Raw genomic sequence first — 19,258 nt, forward strand, 5'->3', positions numbered from 1 at the left:
ACACATACATACACACACACACACACACACACACACAGAGATACATGCACTTGCACACACAGAGACACATACACACATACATACACACACAAACTCACACACATGGACACACACACGGACTTATGCCTTATGCAAACACACACACACACACACACACACACACACAGAGATCTGTGCATCTCTGATATATTCAAGGGGAAGGAGAAGGAGCGAACGTGAAAGAGAGAAGGGGAGTGAAGCCTAGTGTGTGTGTGTGTGTGTGTGTGAGAGAGAGAGAGAGAGGAAGGAAGGAGAAGTGTGGAGAAGTGTGTACGTGTGAGGGAAAGAAGCCTGGTATGTGTGTGAGAGAGAAAGAAACCTGGTGTGAGACAGAGAGAGAGAGAAAGGGAGATGTCTGGTGTGAGAGAGAGAGAGAGAGAGAGAGAGAGAGAGAGAGAGAGAGAGAGAGAGAGAGAAAGAAAGACAGAGAGGGGGGAAGGAAGGAAGAAGTGTTTAGGACACTTTAGATGGGAAATCATGGCTGCATGAGGCCTGCTCCAATAAACGCCAGGCTCTATAGCGCTTTAAGTGCATCAGGATTGATTGGGCTGAGGCGCCAGAGACTCCAGTGACACCGGCGCAGCACCGCGTTATTATTGAGATCTCTGCTCGGTGTAATTTTGGGGGCTTTATTGCACTCAGTTGCTTCCGGGGGGTGGATGGGGGCTGGGGGCATGGGGGGAGTGTGTGTGTGTGTGTGTGTGTGTGTGTGTGTGTGTGGATAGTGCTGGGGTTTATGCACCGAGTCCTACAGGGAGAAGATGCCTGTTACCAGGGAAACAATCAGAGTGTGGCTGAGAGCGACTGCTTTTTATTACATAAATATATCAGGCATATTTACTTGGCTATGAATAGAGTATTACATTTTACCAAAGAGAAAGAGGGGGGGGACTGATATAAAAAGTAGGTCATGTCAAACTTTTGAAGGTTTTCTAATCAATGAACTTATTGAAAATGAAAGGATCTTTGTAATAACTTTAGTTCTGAATCAAGGAGGGGGGAAAAAATCCCAGTTCAAAAACTCTCACATCCCTGAATGTAGCCATATCTACTGTATTCAATAGTCCAATTACTCACATAACATCTTCTGGGCAGTTTGGAGAGACACAGTCCTGTGCTATTTGGTAGCTATTTTTGAGAGAGAAAGGAAACAAGGAAACACCCCTCAAGCTACGCTAATAAAGTCCCAAGGCTGAGCAGGCTACTCTACTGTTGCAAATGAGGGAACCTGCAAGTTGCCGAGTAGGCTCTCTATGCCCAGATGTCCTCATTTCATACCCAGCTCATTTACACAGGCATTGTGGTGAGAGGGCACCCAGGGTTTGGGGGTGAGGTGGGGTGTGTGTGTGAGTCTGTGTGTGTGTGTGTGTGTGTGTGTGTGTGTGTGTGTGTGTGTGTGTGTGTGTGTGTGTGTGTGTGTGTGTGTGTGTGTGTGTGTGTGTGTGTGTGTGTGTGTGTGTGTGTGTGTGTGTGTGTGTGTGTGTGTGTGTGTGTGTGTGTGGTCAGGGGGCATCTTCTCTCTGAGCTCCACTTTACGCCCTTTTCATCGCTCTCTCAAATGTTCTCGTACACAAATTTACAGACTCGGCTGCTCTTCCTGGTTTGATCAGAGGTTCAAGTTTGTCATGTGTGTGTGTGCCAATCATGGAAATACAAGTTTAGAACATAAAGGTACAGGTGTAGAAGACAGATTTGGAATTGTGTATGATCTAGTAGTCACAAAGCTCTTTGATATTGTTTGTTCTGTAATCTATGTATTCCCTTGCAGGGCTCGTAAATACTCATCAATGTCCTCCTCATAGAGGTAAAGAAGAATCAATGTCTCAAAAAAGTGCCAGGTACTCGAACCAAGCCGAATGGGGAAGTTATAGACAATCTCATTCCAAAATCTATTGACACCCAGTGAACACCCATTGTTCTCTAAGACAATGAGAGTTGAGAATTATGCCTTTAAGTAGGCCAACATGTTGTACAAGCTGGCCTATAAAGAGATTTCAAGAGCATTGCAACATCTTCTTTATCTGCATTGTTTGCTAAAATGGCTCCTTCTTGGTCTTGAAAGAGGTAAAGCAAAGGGCTAGATTGCGAGCGAAGCATAGAGCGCTGTGACTTCATAACTTGCACTGTGTTGCAAATGGATATGATGATGAGAGTTGGGGGAGTTCGGAAGAATGCCGGAAGATTGCAGTCAACAAAGCAGAGAGAAGACAACTCTGCTACCTCTCTAGCTGATAAACATTGATAGGGAATCAAATGAAGAAGTAATTATAGCTTTTCATATCCAAATATGAATCATCGCTCGGACTTCAATGAGAAGCTGAATCAATTTTAATTATAGCAGCGCGTTTACAGTAGGAGCCAATACAACACTGATTGTTAGGAGGACAGAGGCTATCAGCCATGACGGGAATAAAGAACCCACTGCACAACACACACGTTGTCTCGGCAGCAGACACGCAGGATTTTTTCAAGCTGCCGTCGTTTCAAACATACACAAACAATTCTTTTTTTTTAAAAATTATTTTACACTGGCGTTGTTTCTTGTCTCTTGTGTTTGCACAGGGAAAAGGTTTTGTGCCAAAGGCCCTCAGGGATGAAGCCTGTACAATTTGGGGTGGAAACGAGCCTTGCTTGGTGGCTCCGCGGTTAAGAGCCACTCGACTCGGCGATTCCAAGGCACCGCACGCGTTACAGTCCCCGGCGAGGGAGCGTTCGGATTGGAACAATAGCACAATAGATAGTCTGCTGCTCAACTGTGCCGCGCTGGTATCACTGCTATTGCTGTGGTTGGACCCCACTCGAATATGAATGAGGCACTGCAGAAAAAAAATGGGGCTTTCAGACAGATATAAGCAATGGAATGACCTCTAGTGCTAAACATCCCTTTATGTATATTGGAGGTTTATTTACCATTTATACAGCAGGATGCAGGTCAAAGATCAAATAGTGAAGGACTGCTCGATTTGTCATCATTCATGACCATCACCATCTGTCTCCATTCATGAGTATTAGCATTCTCAAAGAGCTAGTCAGTAGTCAAGTCACGGGGTGCTATACTCTACGGTGAAGGACTGAGAAGCTATAAGGAGGGGTTTATCAAATCATTTCCATTTTTATAACTATTTTCATTATATCACACTCATTCTCAACACCTCTAAAGCCCAAATGAATCCATAATATGGATCCAGACGTCAGCAGATATGGAGAAGCTTTGGAAACCAGAAGCAGCTGAGCACCAAACCCTGACCCTTTCCAAGATGGCCGATGGGATCATAACAACTTCTCTGTATACAGGGGATCATCCAATTATTGATGGATGGTCACGATCCACTCAACATGTCTAAAACCTGAGTGTATCCCTATCTCAAGAACAAGAACTATAGGGACTTTGTCCTAGCCCCTGTTACTCATGGGCCCGCTCTGAATCTCTGCATGTTTAACACTCTGTAAAGCACCATGAGACATGTGTAATGTTTAAGAAACATCTAGTCACCAACCACATCTTTGGAAACCAGAAGCAGCTAAGCACCAAGCCCTGCCCAAGCGCCATGAGACATGTGTAATGTTCTGGCGCTCTCTAAGTGAAATTAAATTGAAATTGAAAAAAAAAAAAAAAAAAAAGAATCCAGAAACATCTAGTCACCAACCAACACAATCCCCAAATAGAAGAGATCCCCGTAAATCATCACAACACCAGCGGCAGCGTACTGTACCTCGTCCACGTTCTCGAAGGCGTTGATGATGTCGTACGGCAGACAGGAGAGCAGGTCGATGACGAACCAGGTCTTCAGGTAGTTCATGCGGATGAGCTTGGGGTCGGAGATGACCTCGCCGCCGGGCCCCACGAACGTGGTGTGGAAGTTGAGCACGATGTCCACCAGGAAGATAACGTCCACCACGCTGTCCACCACCAGCCAGGCCAGGTTGTTCTGCTTGGTCTTGAAGGAGACGTTGTAGGGCACCATGATGGCCGTGTAGAAGGTGAGGATGAGGATGATCCAGTCCCACGTGGTCTTGAAGGTGCAGTAGTGGAGGATGATGTGCGGGGGCGTCTTAGGGGCCTCCTGCTTGTACTGGGGCAGGATCTCAGAGCCCAGTTGAAGAGCCTGGGGGTGTTATTGAGGAGGGGGAGGGGGTTGGGGTTGGGGTGGGGGGGGGGGTGAAACAGTGAAGGAAAATAAGGAGAGATAGAGGGGGGAAAATACATGGAAAATATGGAAAAAACAGACAATACGAGATGAAAAGGAAAATGACTCATGAGATGAGAGATAATCAAAGAATGAGACAAAAGAAGGGGAGAAGAAAGAAAGAACGAAAGAAAGAAAGAAAGAAGAGATTGGTTTAGGGCGGGCACGCAAACAGAGAATCAGAGTGTGTCAGACACAAATGGCAGTGCTTGATAAACTTAATTAGTAGTGACCCTCAAGCGACCAAAACAGTTGTCACTGTTTCCCTATCTTGCTTGTTTGAATCTGTGTATCTGAAAGGCATAAAACAGCACTAATGGTACTGTCACTTTCCCAGAGAATGTCGGCTAACTGGCACCCGAAACCACTTGCATAGCAGCACATTGTAAGCCTACTGTGGAGGATGAGCATTCAGCTCAGGGTTTGGACAGCGTAGCATTGTCCGCCTCTGGTTTTATTCCTTTTCAAATATAGCCCATTAACTTAGCGCATGCATTATTAAAAAAGGGGGGTGCATGCAAGGTTACAAGGCATCATGGGAAATAAGACGGCAACTCAGCAGGGCCATAAGAGTCTCTCTCCCTGACATGCTACATACATCAGTGTTAAGTAGAAAGTGAATTCTAGCGACAGCGAGAGAGCGCATTACGCACAGCCTTGTGTCGAATAGAGTCGACGTAAAAGCAGTATATGGCAGACCAGGATGTTTTTCCACCATTACGCTCAGCTTGGCTTAGTATGAGAAAAATGCATTTGAGGAAATGCAGTATCAAATAAAATCAGGTCAACATACATATTTTCTGTATATATATTTTTTGTTTTGGGTAGAATGTACCAGCACTTGGTTATTTTAATGGTAAAAACAAACGGAGATGTACATATGTTGTGTAGCATAAGATCTCTGATCAGCTGACTTTATCCAGTAATGTATAGACGAAGAACTGAGACAAGAAACAAGGTTCTTGCTCATGAAACAAGGTTTTTCAACCTGAATGTGTGTGGGTGCAACTGTGTGGTGCGGGGGCGACTTTTCCAGAAAAAGAAAAAAGTAAAAAAAAAAAAAAAAAGCGTTTTAATGGCATCTGTGCATATGCTTGCATGTGTGTGCATACGTGAGACATACAGTAACTTTATGTGGATTCAAAATGAAGAGACAGCCCATTTTAATTTGACTGTGCCTGTGTGTGTGTGTGTGTGTGTCTAAAATGTTAAAATATCAGCCACTCACTGAGACGATCACAGATCTTGGTTTTCATTGTAAACTAACTGTGCTTGCATTTGGAAGCCTGGGTCATGTGCATAAACTTGCTCTGCGGGGGTTACAACTGGCTGGGTTATGCAAACCAAGTGCAAAGAGACTTATAAAGTACTGCTCAATCTCTGCTATATTAGGTAGTGTGTGTGCGTGTGCGTGTGCGTGTGCGTGTGCGTGTGCGTGTGCGTGTGCGTGTGTGCGCGTGCGCATGTGTGTGTGTGTGTGTGTGAGATTCTCACCTCTGCCAGTCGTGAGTGTTTGTGGGTGACCTCAGTCTTGTTCACAGGAGCCAGCTGTTGCAGGGTGCTGCGGCTGTTGGTCAGCGCCCGAGTCAAGCGGGCGAACTTGGTCCATCCTGACAACAACAACAACAGCAACAAACAAACAAACAAACAAACAAACAACAACTTCTCACTGAGGAGCCACAAACGACAACAAGGCAAAAGGTCAACGTCTCACCGCAACAAACAACGACGACGATGGAACGACAGAGATGGCTTATGGCAGAACCACAAAAGACAACAACACATCAATGTCCTGTGATAAGAGTTGTACCCTACAGCAAAAGGAAGCCTTACACTCTGTTATGTGTGTTTTGTTGATAAAAAGGCTCTCATTCTCACATTTCCACATAATTAATGTATTTGTATGAGCAAATGTCTCTACCTTATACATATACATCTATACAGTATACACACACACACACATACACACACACACACACAATCAAGCAGTTTCCTAGGTTCCTCCCGGCAGACTCATTCTCAGCCACAGAGAATCCCAGCAAACTTATTTCCCTCCGGACTCATTCTCCTCCTCTCCCAGTGAGAAACAGCCTCCCTTTCCTTCATCTATCCCTCCGCTAATACTCTCGCTTCATCACACGCTCCCTAAATATCTTTGTAACGTCTATCTCTTCCCTCTATCCTCCTCCCTCTATCCCCCCGTCCACTTTGTGAGGTGATCCATTCTCAGCGAATGTGTTTTGCTCGGTTTCCGGCCCTGGGTTTAGTTGTCCTTCTCCTCAGTGTTACTCAGATGCGCTCTCTTTCACATCCTCCTATGTTTACTTCTGGGTGGGTACATGTGGATCTACAGTAGGGAAACATATAAGGATATAAGGGCCTCTTTATGATTCTCAGGTGAACACTGTTATGGAAGGGTGTGTGTGTGTACTGTATGTGAGAGAGAGAGAGAGTGAAAGAATGCATGAGTGAGTGAGTGATAGAGAGAGAGAGAGAGATAGAGCATGTGTGTACATATGTGTTTGTCATGTGTGCATATATTAATATATACAGTATTAGTGTTTGTCTGTCTGTGTATATACAGTATATGTGTGTGTGTGTGTGTGTGTGTGTGTGTGTGTGTGTGTGTGTGTGTGTGTACGTGTGTGTGTGTGTGTGTGACTGTGTGTGTGTGTGTGTGTGTGTGTGTGTGTGCATGTGCGTGAGTGTGGGCATGTGTACAGTATGTGCATGGTGTATGTATGTGTGTATGTGTGTATGAGTGTGGGCATATGAGCATGTGGGGGTGTGTGTGTGTGTGTGTGTGTGTGTGTGTGTGTGTGTGTGTGTGTGTGACGGTGTGTGTGTGTGTGTGTGTGTGTGTGTGTGTGTGTGTGTGTGTGTGCATGTGCGTGAGTGTGGGCATGTGTACAGTATGTGCATGGTGTATGTGTGTACTGTATGTGTGTATGAGTGTGGGCATATGAGCATGTGGGTGTGTGTGTGTGTGTGTGTGTGCACACTGGGGCAGTTTGCCTCCTTTGATGCCCCTTCTCATTAATCTCTCTGCATAAGCTAAGTTTCTTCTCTCTCTCTCTCTCCCTCTCTCTCTCCCGCTCTCTCTCTCCCTCTCTCCCTCTCTCTCTCTCTCTCTGAAGCCAGTGTCCTCAGGATCACCACAAACTGCGCACAAACTAGTTAGCCAGCGGAGGGGAAAAAAAGAGGCTCTATTGTGCGTATCTGAGCACACAGCTGGTCGACACCACGAGCGGCGGTTATGCTTATTTTATTCACTTCGCTCAACACTGACCCCTGCGTAGTCGGAACGCTTGAAACAAAGCCAAACAGACGATAAAGGAAATGGCCCATTTCGAGAGAAGTGCTTCCAGCCCCTTTATTGAATTACTAAATATAGGAAAAACGGGGACGTACAGAAATAAAACCCCAGAATTGCTTCGATGAGGCATTAGTGCTCTTGACTTGGATATACCTTATATAGCATTCTCAGATTTGATTTAAAGCCCTTTCCACTGGATGCATAAACATAACAATGCAATAGAGATGGGAAAGTGAGGGGTTTTTTCCCCTTTTTTCATTTGCTGCTTCTATTTCTTCCAATCCCACTTTACATTAAGTTATCCTATTACCGTCTACATATGTAACCCATACATCACAAAATGCACTACTCAAAGGCATACTGTTACATCCCACTGCACAGGGTGTTAGTCTCTGCAGTGGTTGAGCTTGGACCATTGGCAGCAAAGGGAAAGGATTGTCCACAACTGAGATATACAGTACTGTTGTTGTCTGTATTAAGACTAATTTATGCTCCCTTTTCATAAAATATTAAATAGATGTGTCCATTTCAAATGTCATTCGGTCCGTATCTGTAAGCTTGCAGGAAACGTGCAAATAAATACGGACAAAATGAACGGACTGAAGCCTCCCCCTGCACCCGTATCCATATCTGTGTTTAACAGCGAGCATAAATGAGCCTTAAGACTTTCATGGATCCCTCTCAGCCGATTGATATTGCCCTCAGATCTCTTTTACACACCATGCCATGAGATTTAGGCCATGCTACAATCCATACATCTCCTGCCAACATGCATGTTGCCAATTTATATTCCCCCTTTGACACTGTTTTTGTTTTCTTTTGCCTTTCCTTTGTTTAAAGGATAAAACTTTTCATCTAAAGGAGTCCACTTCCCCTTTTCATGCTGTGGTCACAGGAGTTGGGCCTTAACACCAGAATAGCACTATGTCTTACCAGGACTAATGTTAAACCAAATTCAAAATACATTGCGTAACAGCATGAATATAAAAAGTATACTATACTGATTAATTACGTATGCAGAACACAATAGTTGAGGACACCTAAAGTCTGGGCCATCTTTCTGATCTTCCTCTAACTCCTCTTCTCTCTCTCTCTCTCTCTCTCTCTCTTCTTTTTTTAGTCTTCTTCTCCTCCTTCTTCCTCTTCATCTTCCTCCTCCTGTCACAGCGGAGGTCTCTGAGTCCACGTCCACATCAGCTCATTGAGATGGCGAGGAAGGGGGAAGTCAGCCGTGTGGACTGATTGGTTGGGGAGGACGAAAATAGCTGTCGGACCGTCTCCGTTCTTTTCCAGTCGGGCACGCGAGAGAGAAGGAGAAAAAAAAACGAGCCAAGCATATGGAGGGGGAAGGCAATTTAGTCCGCATGCCTACACAGCACTTAGCATCGGTGACATGATTGCCTGTCTGTCTGTCAGTCAGTCAGAGGAACAGGACGAGCACTTGTGCAGGACAGAGGATCATGAATCAGAATCAGGAACAGAGTGAGTCATTCCATTCCCTTCAAAATGAACCATCTGATCAAGTTATTGTTTGTGTTTTTGTTTGTTGTCGTGGGCAGTTTTTTGTTACACAATAGCGCTCAGAACATAATCATTCTGCTTTTGTAATGAGATGGTCCTTGCGGTAGTGGGAGACCTGTCACCAACGGCAACACTTTGACTGCTAATCTGCTGTGCATAATAAGTGAGTTAGCGAATATTAGTGTTGCTGAAGGTGTTAGACTTTGTCTGTCTACAGTAGCTCCGGCTCTCACCTACAGCATCTCCCAGTATCTCACACACACACACACACACCACTAGCTAGTGCTGGAGGCTGGACTCCTCTCATCTCGGACAGCCCTCGGGACGCGTGGAGAAAAAACAAACTAATTAGCCGCCTGCTCTTCTTTATCGGCTTGCTGTCATCCCCCCCCCCCACAAACACAACACACACACACACACACACACACACACACACACACACACACACACACACACACACACACACACACACACACACAGACACACACACACACACGGCTTGAACTCTTTTAACTCAGCCACCCCTTATTGATGTTGCTTTGTCTGCTTTGGTGTGTCCCCACCTCTACCCTCACCTATCCATAGCCCCCTACAACAGACAGAGGCCAAACGAGGAGAAAGCCTTATGCTTCCCAGGGACCGCGAGGAAACGACACAGGCTGGGGAAATCCCTGAGGGGAGCGGCCCACGAGTGGGACAGGTGTAAGGGGGGAGGGTCAGGACGCGAGGGGGGGGGGGGGGGTCCAGTGGGAGTCTCCACTGGGGCTTTCAGCTTTATGATTCTGGGCTGGTGAGTCCCAAGTCTCCGGAGCTGCTCCAGACAGAAGTCCCTTGAACATATATACTCAGGGGAGAGGTACTACATACAGCTGTCCATCAGCTCCAGATGTGCCCCCCCAGCAGGAACTGGCCCGGTACCGGGCCAAAGTGGAGCCAGAACTGAGCCTTAGTCTCCCTCTCAAGAGGCAAACGAATGGCAGAGTAATGAGCCACAGAGCGAATGAAACAAAAAAAAAGAGAGGAAGAGGAAAGATAAGGGAAAAAAAGAAAAACAGTGAAGAGAGAGAAAGAGCTGGATAGGAAGGAAGGAAGGAGAGAGAAAGAGAGAGAGAGAGAGAGAGAGAGAGAGAGAGAGAATGAGCAGAAGACTTGGCATGGCAGCACGCAAACAACTCTCATGAAAGCAGGGCACTCCCCCCGAGAGGGTAAAAAAGTCTAGATAAAGTGCATGTGGTTTGGAGCAGTTGTGGTTATGGTTATTTTTTACACCCCCCCCCCCCCCCCCCCCGCCGCCTTAATGTTTCAAGGTTGACTAGTTTGCCTTTCTCATAAAGTGGGGAGAGATGAGGCGGTAAGTATGGGGGCTCCTGGGTTAAGAGCCGTTACTGTTACTGAGTTACCGGTCACCCAATGAGAGGTGGGTCTTGAGATACAGTATCCCCACGGTTGTATTCTTATGGTTATAGCAGTTATTGTACACCCTTGGAGTCCAAAGTATGTGCAAGCACTTTGCATGTGACTTTTGTTGTCGTCCGAACTCGTGCACTGACTCACAAGGTCAGTCTGACATATCAATCCCTGACACAGCCACTAGGTGCCAACTAATCTACTGATCATTCTTAAGATATACTACACACACCCACCAAAGGTCTCAGGCTTTGACACACTAAGATGCAAAAATGCAGAGAATACAAACACAGACACACACATCAACCCCCCCCCCCACACACACACACACAAACACACACACACACAAACACACAGAGGCACTACTTTTAATACGATGTGATTTAGTGGCCAAAGAGAGTAAGCTAACTTGGAGTGAGCGGTAAACCTCATCAGCCATCAGAACAGCCATCTTCACCGTGCACTACTCTATGATAACTGACCCAGGTTTGACACTAAACCACTTCCCAGGACTAACCGCCCTGATCTACAGGCTGGCATCCAGTGCCTGACCCTCACGGATGCATTCATCTGGAGCGGGAACGATGGTGGTGTGTGTGGCGGGGCCTGTGTGTGTGTGTGTTTGTGTGTGTGTGTGTGTGTGTGTGTGCCTGGGCCGGCGTGCTGCACAACGTGTGCATATTTCATGGCGTTCCCCCGAGGTCAGGCCTCAGGAGCGCGGCTGTTTACTCATGAGTGAAGCACGGCGCCCCAGTGGGGATCACTGCTTCCTCCGCTCGAACCCTCCACTCGCTCTCACACACACACACACACACACACACACACACACACATACACACACACACACACACACACACACACCCATGCGAACACTGACACAGACACACATACACCAATCCGCACATATAGACACACACACACACACACACGCGAACACTGACACAGACACACATACACCAATGCGCACACACACACACACACACACACATACCCATGCGAACACTGACACAGACACACATACACCAATCCGCACATATAGACACACACACACACACACACACACACACACACACACACACACACACACACACACACACACACACACACACACACACACACACACACACACACACACACACACACACACACAGCCTCTTATAGTCATTATGCCTGGGGTTCGGTCTGCTCCGAGGGTGAAGTGAGACAGTGGCACGGAAATCCTCCTCGGGGAAAGGGCTCCATTACGCAATGGGGGCCTAATTACAAAACAGGCATCTTTACAGGCAAACACGCCTCACGCCGAACGATCCTACTGCTGAGGAAGGCCAGCGCTTTGACTCGCTGTAAAAGTTTTGACTTTTATCAGCTATAAATATTCCATACCAAAATAGATTCTCTGGGGGAAAAACACCTGTCTGGCACTTCCTGTTACAGTAACACAGGGCAGCACCATTAACCAATCATGATTCCCCTACAGACATTGGTGTCTATAGGCAAGCCAATTATTTTGCCTGGGGTAAGACTGAAAGGAGGCTGCTGACGTCTATGTCTCTGTGAAATCCATGGCTTAGGTGAGCTTATTGACATGTCTTTTGAACACAGACATACTGTATGTGTTACAGCAGCTTAGGGAACCTTCATCTGGCTACTGCAGAAGATGTTATTTTTCCATCTCTACACCAGAAAGTGAAGATTGAAAGGAAGTGGAGGTAGTTTTTCACTTGCCGTTGTTTCCCCTAACGTTCCCTAACGCACATCACGTTTTCATTCGGTCGTCTACCCGGCTACCTGGCTTATCTATAAAGTATCTATATACAGCGCTCTCAAGCTGGCATCGCCACGTCGACTGCCCTCAACACTAAACCGCCTCATTCCAGGCGAGAGCGGTAAGGTCCGGGGGCCGCATTAGCCTCTGCACCGGACGCTACAAACCCCCTCCCACGCTGTCCGCAGGTGAGAAACCAGAACAGCAGGTGTAGGCAGGACTTTATATTCATCACATTTAATTAGGCTGTTGTTGTTGGCCTCCACCACCTGCTGTCGCACGGCTGAGGAAGTTCACACCGCTGGGTCCACAGCACACTTTAGTCTGGCCTGTTGAACATAGAGGCGTACACATGGCAGGCCTATTCCCTCAACAGTCAGTGTTGGACAAGGTGTTATGAGACGATGTTTCATATCTGGATATGGGTATGATAATAACTCCAAATTAACGATAATTAGCAATAATTTATAACAAATAATATCTCAGACTCCATCATTCTCAAGTTTATGATGATCGTTATGATGCAGTGGTCTCAAACTTCCAGCCCGCAAGTCAAAACTGGCCTACAGTACAAGAGTTCCGTGCAGCCCTTTGGTTGGACGGAGATAAGATCAATTTTTGCACAAGAATACTGAAGGCTTGCATTGGGATTGCAGTAGCACAGACAAATGTCAATTGCGTCAGTTGACACTGCTGTGGGTCATCAAAATACGCATGTGTTTCTTGTCACTTAACTTAAAAGGAACACAAACATGTTTTTTTTTGAAGAAGAAGAAATTGAAAATGTTGCTTGAAAATGCTTCTTCATTCCCAATGAGGCGACAACTCGCAACAAGCGCTATAAGCGCCCAACATGCAGAAGAGTAGGCTATGTGAGGCAGCGATCAGAGGGAGGGAGCATCATGACACTGTGTTTGAACCAAAGATATAAATACACAAACGCCGTGAATTTAGCTTGACAGGGTCAAAGATCTTGTCTCGTGTTGTTTCTGCTCTGTGTACTCGACTGCCACGACTCTTCAGAGGCATGTCTGTGAATCTGTGTCACCGCCGCACCAAGGTACAAGACTGACATGAGCTGCTTGTCTGGGGGAAGTCTTAGAGGTCTGTCCATCAAACAGCCACCCAACTCCCCCATGACCCCCCCCCCACACACACACACACACACACACACACACACCCCTGGTCTTCTGACTGTTTGACAGGTAGCAGCCTGGGGCAAAAAGAATAGAGAGAGCGCAGATTTGTTTGTTTTTTGTGGAGAGGGGGGTTTCTCTATTTTTTGGGGGGGGGGGTGGTTGTCCTCCTCTACTAAAACACACTGGGAGGTCTTCAGGCAGGGCATTTTGTAACACCTCCTGAAATCGCCAGCCCTCTGTTTGAACACAGTCGCTGGGCGGTAGAAGGTTGGCTATTAAAGTTGTGGCGGTGTGTATGAATTCTCCGTTGTGAAGAGCCTGAGGCAAAACATGGGGGAACGCGGCACGGTGGGATTTGAGGGGACGGGTTGACGAGGTCCGCTGGGTCCAAGGAGCATACCATCGTCTTTGTGTTTTGCTGATGTTAGGCACGATTTGGAGGTTTCACGTCCCAGAGTCCTGCCTCCTATTCCCGACGGCCATGGAAGATTCCAGAGCTGGGTTCCTTACACGCAGGCACAGCCAGACCCAGGTGCACTGTCATGGAATGACATGCGCTGTCATCTCGCCTCTCAAAAGGGACAGGGAGGCTGTTTGTGTGTGTGTGTGTGTGTGTATGCTTGTGTGTATTTGTGCAAGATGTGTGATTATGTGTGCATCTGAAATATGACTGAAATAAAGTGTGTATATGCGCGTCTGTATGTGCAGGTGTGTGTGTGTGTGTGTGTGTGTGTGTGAGACAATGAGAGGGTGGGGGAGAGAGAGAGAGAGAGAGAGAGAAAGACAGCCATTCTTGTGCGGGCGTGGCTCCCCTGTGCATCAGGTCAGAAGTCTCGTCAAAGAACAAGCGCTTCAGCTTAGCAGGGGCACGAGCCAGCAAACATCAGACTTGAGGGGCAATGGTGCACTGATGAGCCCCACAGGGAGAGAGAGAGAGAGAGAGCGAGAGAGGTAGACAGTGAAAGAGAGAGAGTGAAGGAGAGCAAGAGAGATTGAAATATAGAGGGTGAGAGAGATATGGAGAGAAAGAGAGAGGGACAGGACAGAGAAGGGAAGCTAGAGGTAGAGAGAGAGAGAGAGAGTTACAGAGACAGTGGCAATAAAAGAAGAGAAAGATATGACATGGCCCATCAATCATCCGCGTTTGCCCCACGCTTGGCGGCTCGCCCTCCCCCTCAGTCAAACGGAGCGCGCTCAAATGCGTACCGACAGCTCGTCTGTCTGTCGGTTTTTTTGGCCGGTCGCTTCTCCTCCATTCGCGGAGGCCCGCGGCTCCTGGCTCCAGGCTTGTGGCTCGGGCACCAGAAAAAAAAAAAAACGAAAAACCGGATAACGCATCTCTAATTGACCCAGCAAAAGCCTTCAGACTCGCTCAGCGTCTCTCGCGCTTGTGTTTCAACCTCCCCTCGTTTTGAGGCGGACTCCTGTTTCGGAAAAAAGTGACACGAGAAGCAAGCGCTTCAAAAAGCACGGCGTTGATGAGGCGCGTCTGATGTTACTATAAATAAAGCCAGTCAGTCTTTTATTATCCTTGTAATGTTGTTCTACAGATCTTGCTGTCATGCTTTTTTTTTTTTTTTTTTTTTTAACTTTTTTTTCTGTCTGCATTTGTCAAGTGTAAAGTGATTAAGGCCACACACGTCTACAGGAGGGATAAGTGAATAAGTGAATAACTGAACTCATGCTAACCTACCTGTGTCATCCTCTCTTTCGCTCCCTGGAAATAAAGGGATCAGGGGAGAATTAATTGAAACTGGCATCTGCAGCAAAGTTCTATAGAGCAGTGTAGAGAGTGATAGAGAGAGATAAAGAGGGAGAGAGAGAGAAGAAGAAGAAGAAGAGGAAGAAGAAGACAGAGATGGAGAACGAAAGGGCAAGAAGAGCGGGCAAAGAACCAGAGAGGAGATATAAAGAAAGAGAAAGAGAGAAGGATGGAAGAGGAATGGAAAGAGAGAAATAGAGAGAGAGAGAGATGAGAGAGAGAGAGAGAGAGCTCACCTCTGGTGGTCTCGTCCTCTATGGGCTGCTTGAAGACGGTGATGTCTTTGAAGGTGCAGAGGAACAGAACCACCTTGTCATTCTCATTCCTGATGGGGGCCACCTGCATGTACAGCCACACCGGCGTTCCTGCACAAAGACAGACAAGATGGAGGAGGAGGAGAAAGAGAAGGAGGAGGAGAAAGAGAAGGAGGAGGGAAAGGAGGAGGAGAAGAGGAGGAGGGGAATGGGGGGGTTATGGGAAGAAGGGGAGAAGAAGAAGAGGTGGAGAAGGAGGAGGTAAAGGAGGAGAGGAGGGAAATGGAGGGGTTATGGAAAGTAGTGGGAGAAGAGGAAGAGTTGGAGAATGATGAAGGGAGAGAGGGAGGAGAAAGTTGGGAGGGACAGCAAGAAGAGGAAAAAAAGAAGGGAAAGAGGAGGAGGAGAGGAGGAGAAGAGGAGGAGGAGAATAGGGGAGTGGGGGAGTAATGGGAAGTAGTGGGAGAAGAGAAAGAGGTGGAGAATGATGAAGGGAGAGAGAGAGGAGAAAGTTGGGAAGGACGGCAAGAAGAGGAGGAATAAGAGGAGGAGGAGAATGATGGGAAGAGGATAAAAGGAAGAACAAAAGGAATAGAAAGAGAGGATGTAATATGGATGAGAGTAGGACAAAGAAGAGGAAGAGTTGCCACATGAGGAAGGAAGAAAGAGAAGAAAGCCACGGAGTAGAAGAGAGGAACCAGAAAGAGATTGCGTGAATGCAGAATGGAGAGAAGGAGAAAGGGACTCGGGTCATCTGAGGGGCGCGACTTCTCGACTGCGTCCAGAGAGCTCTGAGAGCCATTCAGTGACCAAACAGCAGCTAGTTAAAACAGGTTCAACTGATTTTAGAGTGTCTGGCACCCACAGAGGTGAAGCTCTCTATTCAATCAGATCTGAGAGCCTGGTGATCATTAACTGAAATAGCCTCGAGTGATTTAGCTTTGTTCCTTTAATTATGTGACCATGGGCCACAGAACCAAGTGGATTAAGGAGTCCAGCGTGCTCTTTTTGACCCGTTGTTTTAAAGGGCACGCTGGCCCTCTGACAAAGACCATAGAGCTACAGTAGAGTGACAAAACACAACTTGTGAAGCCTTGTGAAGTGTTTTAAATGGTCATTTAAAACAACAATAACTAAAGGAACTCTGATGCATTAGAGTGTCAAGGCTTTATCTAACGAGCACTTCAAACATACAGCTTTTGAGTCCAGGATGTAGTCATTTTCAATTTGATAAGTTTTGTTTACTTAAAACTTTTTTCTAAAATCATAGATCCTTTGCTTTAAGCTTTACCCAAAATTCTTTGTTTGGGGTCTTTGTAACAAATATGTTACATAGGCCTGAATGTAAAAAAATGGCATACACAAATAGGATGAAATATGAGATACGAAAAGCACAGGCATATTGGGACTCTTGTCCATTCTCCGGGCTGTACAGAATTACAGTAGCTAATGTTGTAGGTCTAGACCTATTCTTTTTATTTCCTGACAACCAGAGAGGCACTCTGTACTTTTAAAGCACTCTAAGAGAAAGAGTCATGTTCTCTCGTGGCCGACTGCAAACTTCTTCCCCTCTCTGTCACTGCAAACAGAACCCCTGAGCCTCCAACACAAATCCCCACTTAACGTCTTCGAAGACAACACCGGGACAAGGGATGGGGCAGTTGGGGCGGTTGGCGGGGGGGGGGGGGGGGGGATTAGAAGCAGGCAGACGCCAGTTACGTGCAGTGTCTAAAAAGAACAGCCAGATGGGATGGAGCGAGGCCATGGAGACACACAGAGGATACTGCAGCAGCTGTTTTGGGCCTCTTTGCTTTCCGTAGTCATACAGACAGACAGACAGGTAGGCAGGCAGACAGGTGGAGATAGACAGACATCATAGAGGAGCATGCTCAGATCGACCAGTGGCCTACTGAAGGGACTACTCACGGTTCTTCTTGTAGAGCAGGATTTCAAAAGAGTTGGACTCATAGTTGTCAAAGGCCTGCCTGACTTTGTCTATTGTCTTCTTGTCTGTCAGCTCGCCGTACATAAAACTGAACCCAAGAGTGGGTGAGGATGAGTGAAAATAGAGTGGGGGGAGGGCGTAGACAATGAAAGAAAGGAGAGGAGGAGAGAGAGAGAGATGAGAGACACAGAAACAAAGAAGGAGGGAGAGTGAAAGAGAGAGAGAGGGGGAAAGGGAGAGGGAGATGGAGGGGGTAGGACAAAGATTAAAAAAAGAGGGGGGGAGGAAGAGAGGGGAGAGAGAGAGAGAGAGAGAGAGAGAGAGAGAGCGTTAGCTGCATGTACACACACCTGTGCGAGACACAAACATCCTGGCCCTGCGACACCCATCATGTCTGCCAACAGCACTTAATTGAGCGTGTGTATGAGAGCCGACCGAGGGCTGCTGACACCGGTTGACACACGGCATGTTTTGGATCCTGACATAAGAGGAGGGATTGGACAAACACCAGAGCACAAACGACAGCTCTCTCTCTCTCTCTCTTTTTCTCTCTCTCTCTCTCTCTCTCTCTCTCTCTCTCTCTTTCTCTCTCTCTCCTCCACTCTCTCTTTCACTCTCTCTCAAAGTTTTTATTCAAAGGAGCTTTATTGGCTTTAGGCCTACTTAGTCAAGCAGTATTGTCAAAGCAAACCTATTTTAATGTAAAAATACAAACAGATGATACAATAGATAATACAATAATTATAGAATAACAATTGTTTATAAGTAATACATCATTTAAACATATGTGCTATCTACGTGCTAACATTTAGATAGAAAATAAACTATATACAGTATAAAGTATCATTTGCTTTCTTGATTTATGGCATGCTACAATGATATAGTTTTTAGCAACTTCTGTGCTCAGATATAGCAAACAGGAGAGCATGTCTTTATTGCTCAATATTCCAAATCGGGACATCATTTGGAGATGTCGTTCATCCTCTACTACTCCCTCACTGCACTGCGAGCACGTCCCATCCTCCTGCATCCCTAGGAAGCCAGCTTAGCCTTCCTATCTCTATGGCCTGGCAGTTTTCACTTTTTCTGTAAGCTAGCCATGCTATGCTATATCATGCTATGCTACAAAATGAATGCTAGCCACTCGTTTTGTTTGTACGTTGTAATCTCTATGAGCTATAGTGCTAATTTATCATTTGTTTATATGTTAAGCCTCATGTGGGTTGTTTTAAACATGTTTGAGTTGTGTCATGTTGTGTCCATTGAATTCATTGTCAAGTATTCAAAATGGTCTCTCTCTCTGAGTGTTTATTCTTTGTAAAAGGGCACTATAGTGACTTTCACCAGGGTTAAAATGTGGATGCCCTTTATAGGGGAACCTTCCAAGTTCTACCCTACAGGCCTACAGGCAAGATTTTGATGCATTTCTGTGTACTCCCTGGATTTTTTAATATAATCCTGTCCCTCTCTCTCTCACTCACACACACACACACACACACACACACACACACACACACACACACACACACTTGAGAGCGTTTTGGGTTGCACTCTGCACAAAAAAGTGCTACATAAATAAAAATGACTTGACTTGACACACACACACACACACACACACAGAGAGAGAGAGAGAGAAAGAGAGAGAGAGAACACAGAGCTAATGACAATCTAATGACAGCTACCGTATGTGCCTCTGCAGGGGGGAGATGCGCACACGCATGATGAATGGTTCCATCACAACACTAAGAAATATACAGCATAAAGTAGACACACCATCATGCTATTACTGTAGGCGTTTGTAAAACAGATAACTTAAACTGTAACCCACAACTACAGTACTTCAAGCAAAGTGTGAAGCAGCATTGAAGCAAAGGGATACCACTTATACACTTACATGTATAAGCACATTATAGTTATGCATAT

At 46.3% G+C, this 19,258-nt stretch overlaps 1 protein-coding gene across 1 annotated transcript in view; it reads right to left on the bottom strand.

The window, feature by feature from the left end:
* kcnh5a (potassium voltage-gated channel, subfamily H (eag-related), member 5a) overlaps positions 1-19,258 on the bottom strand; it is a 109,408-nt gene that overhangs the window by 72,407 nt on the left and 17,743 nt on the right. The window contains exons 3-6 of the mRNA XM_062550265.1: positions 17,317-17,423; positions 15,373-15,501; positions 5,721-5,836; positions 3,753-4,145 (exon numbers count right to left, since the gene is read on the bottom strand). Of these exons, the coding sequence (XP_062406249.1) occupies positions 3,753-4,145; positions 5,721-5,836; positions 15,373-15,501; positions 17,317-17,423 (745 nt within the window). The remainder of the gene's footprint in view (positions 1-3,752; positions 4,146-5,720; positions 5,837-15,372; positions 15,502-17,316; positions 17,424-19,258) is intronic.

The sequence above is a fragment of the Sardina pilchardus genome, chromosome 12 (assembly GCF_963854185.1).
Source record: "Sardina pilchardus chromosome 12, fSarPil1.1, whole genome shotgun sequence".
NCBI lineage: Eukaryota > Metazoa > Chordata > Actinopteri > Clupeiformes > Clupeidae > Sardina > Sardina pilchardus.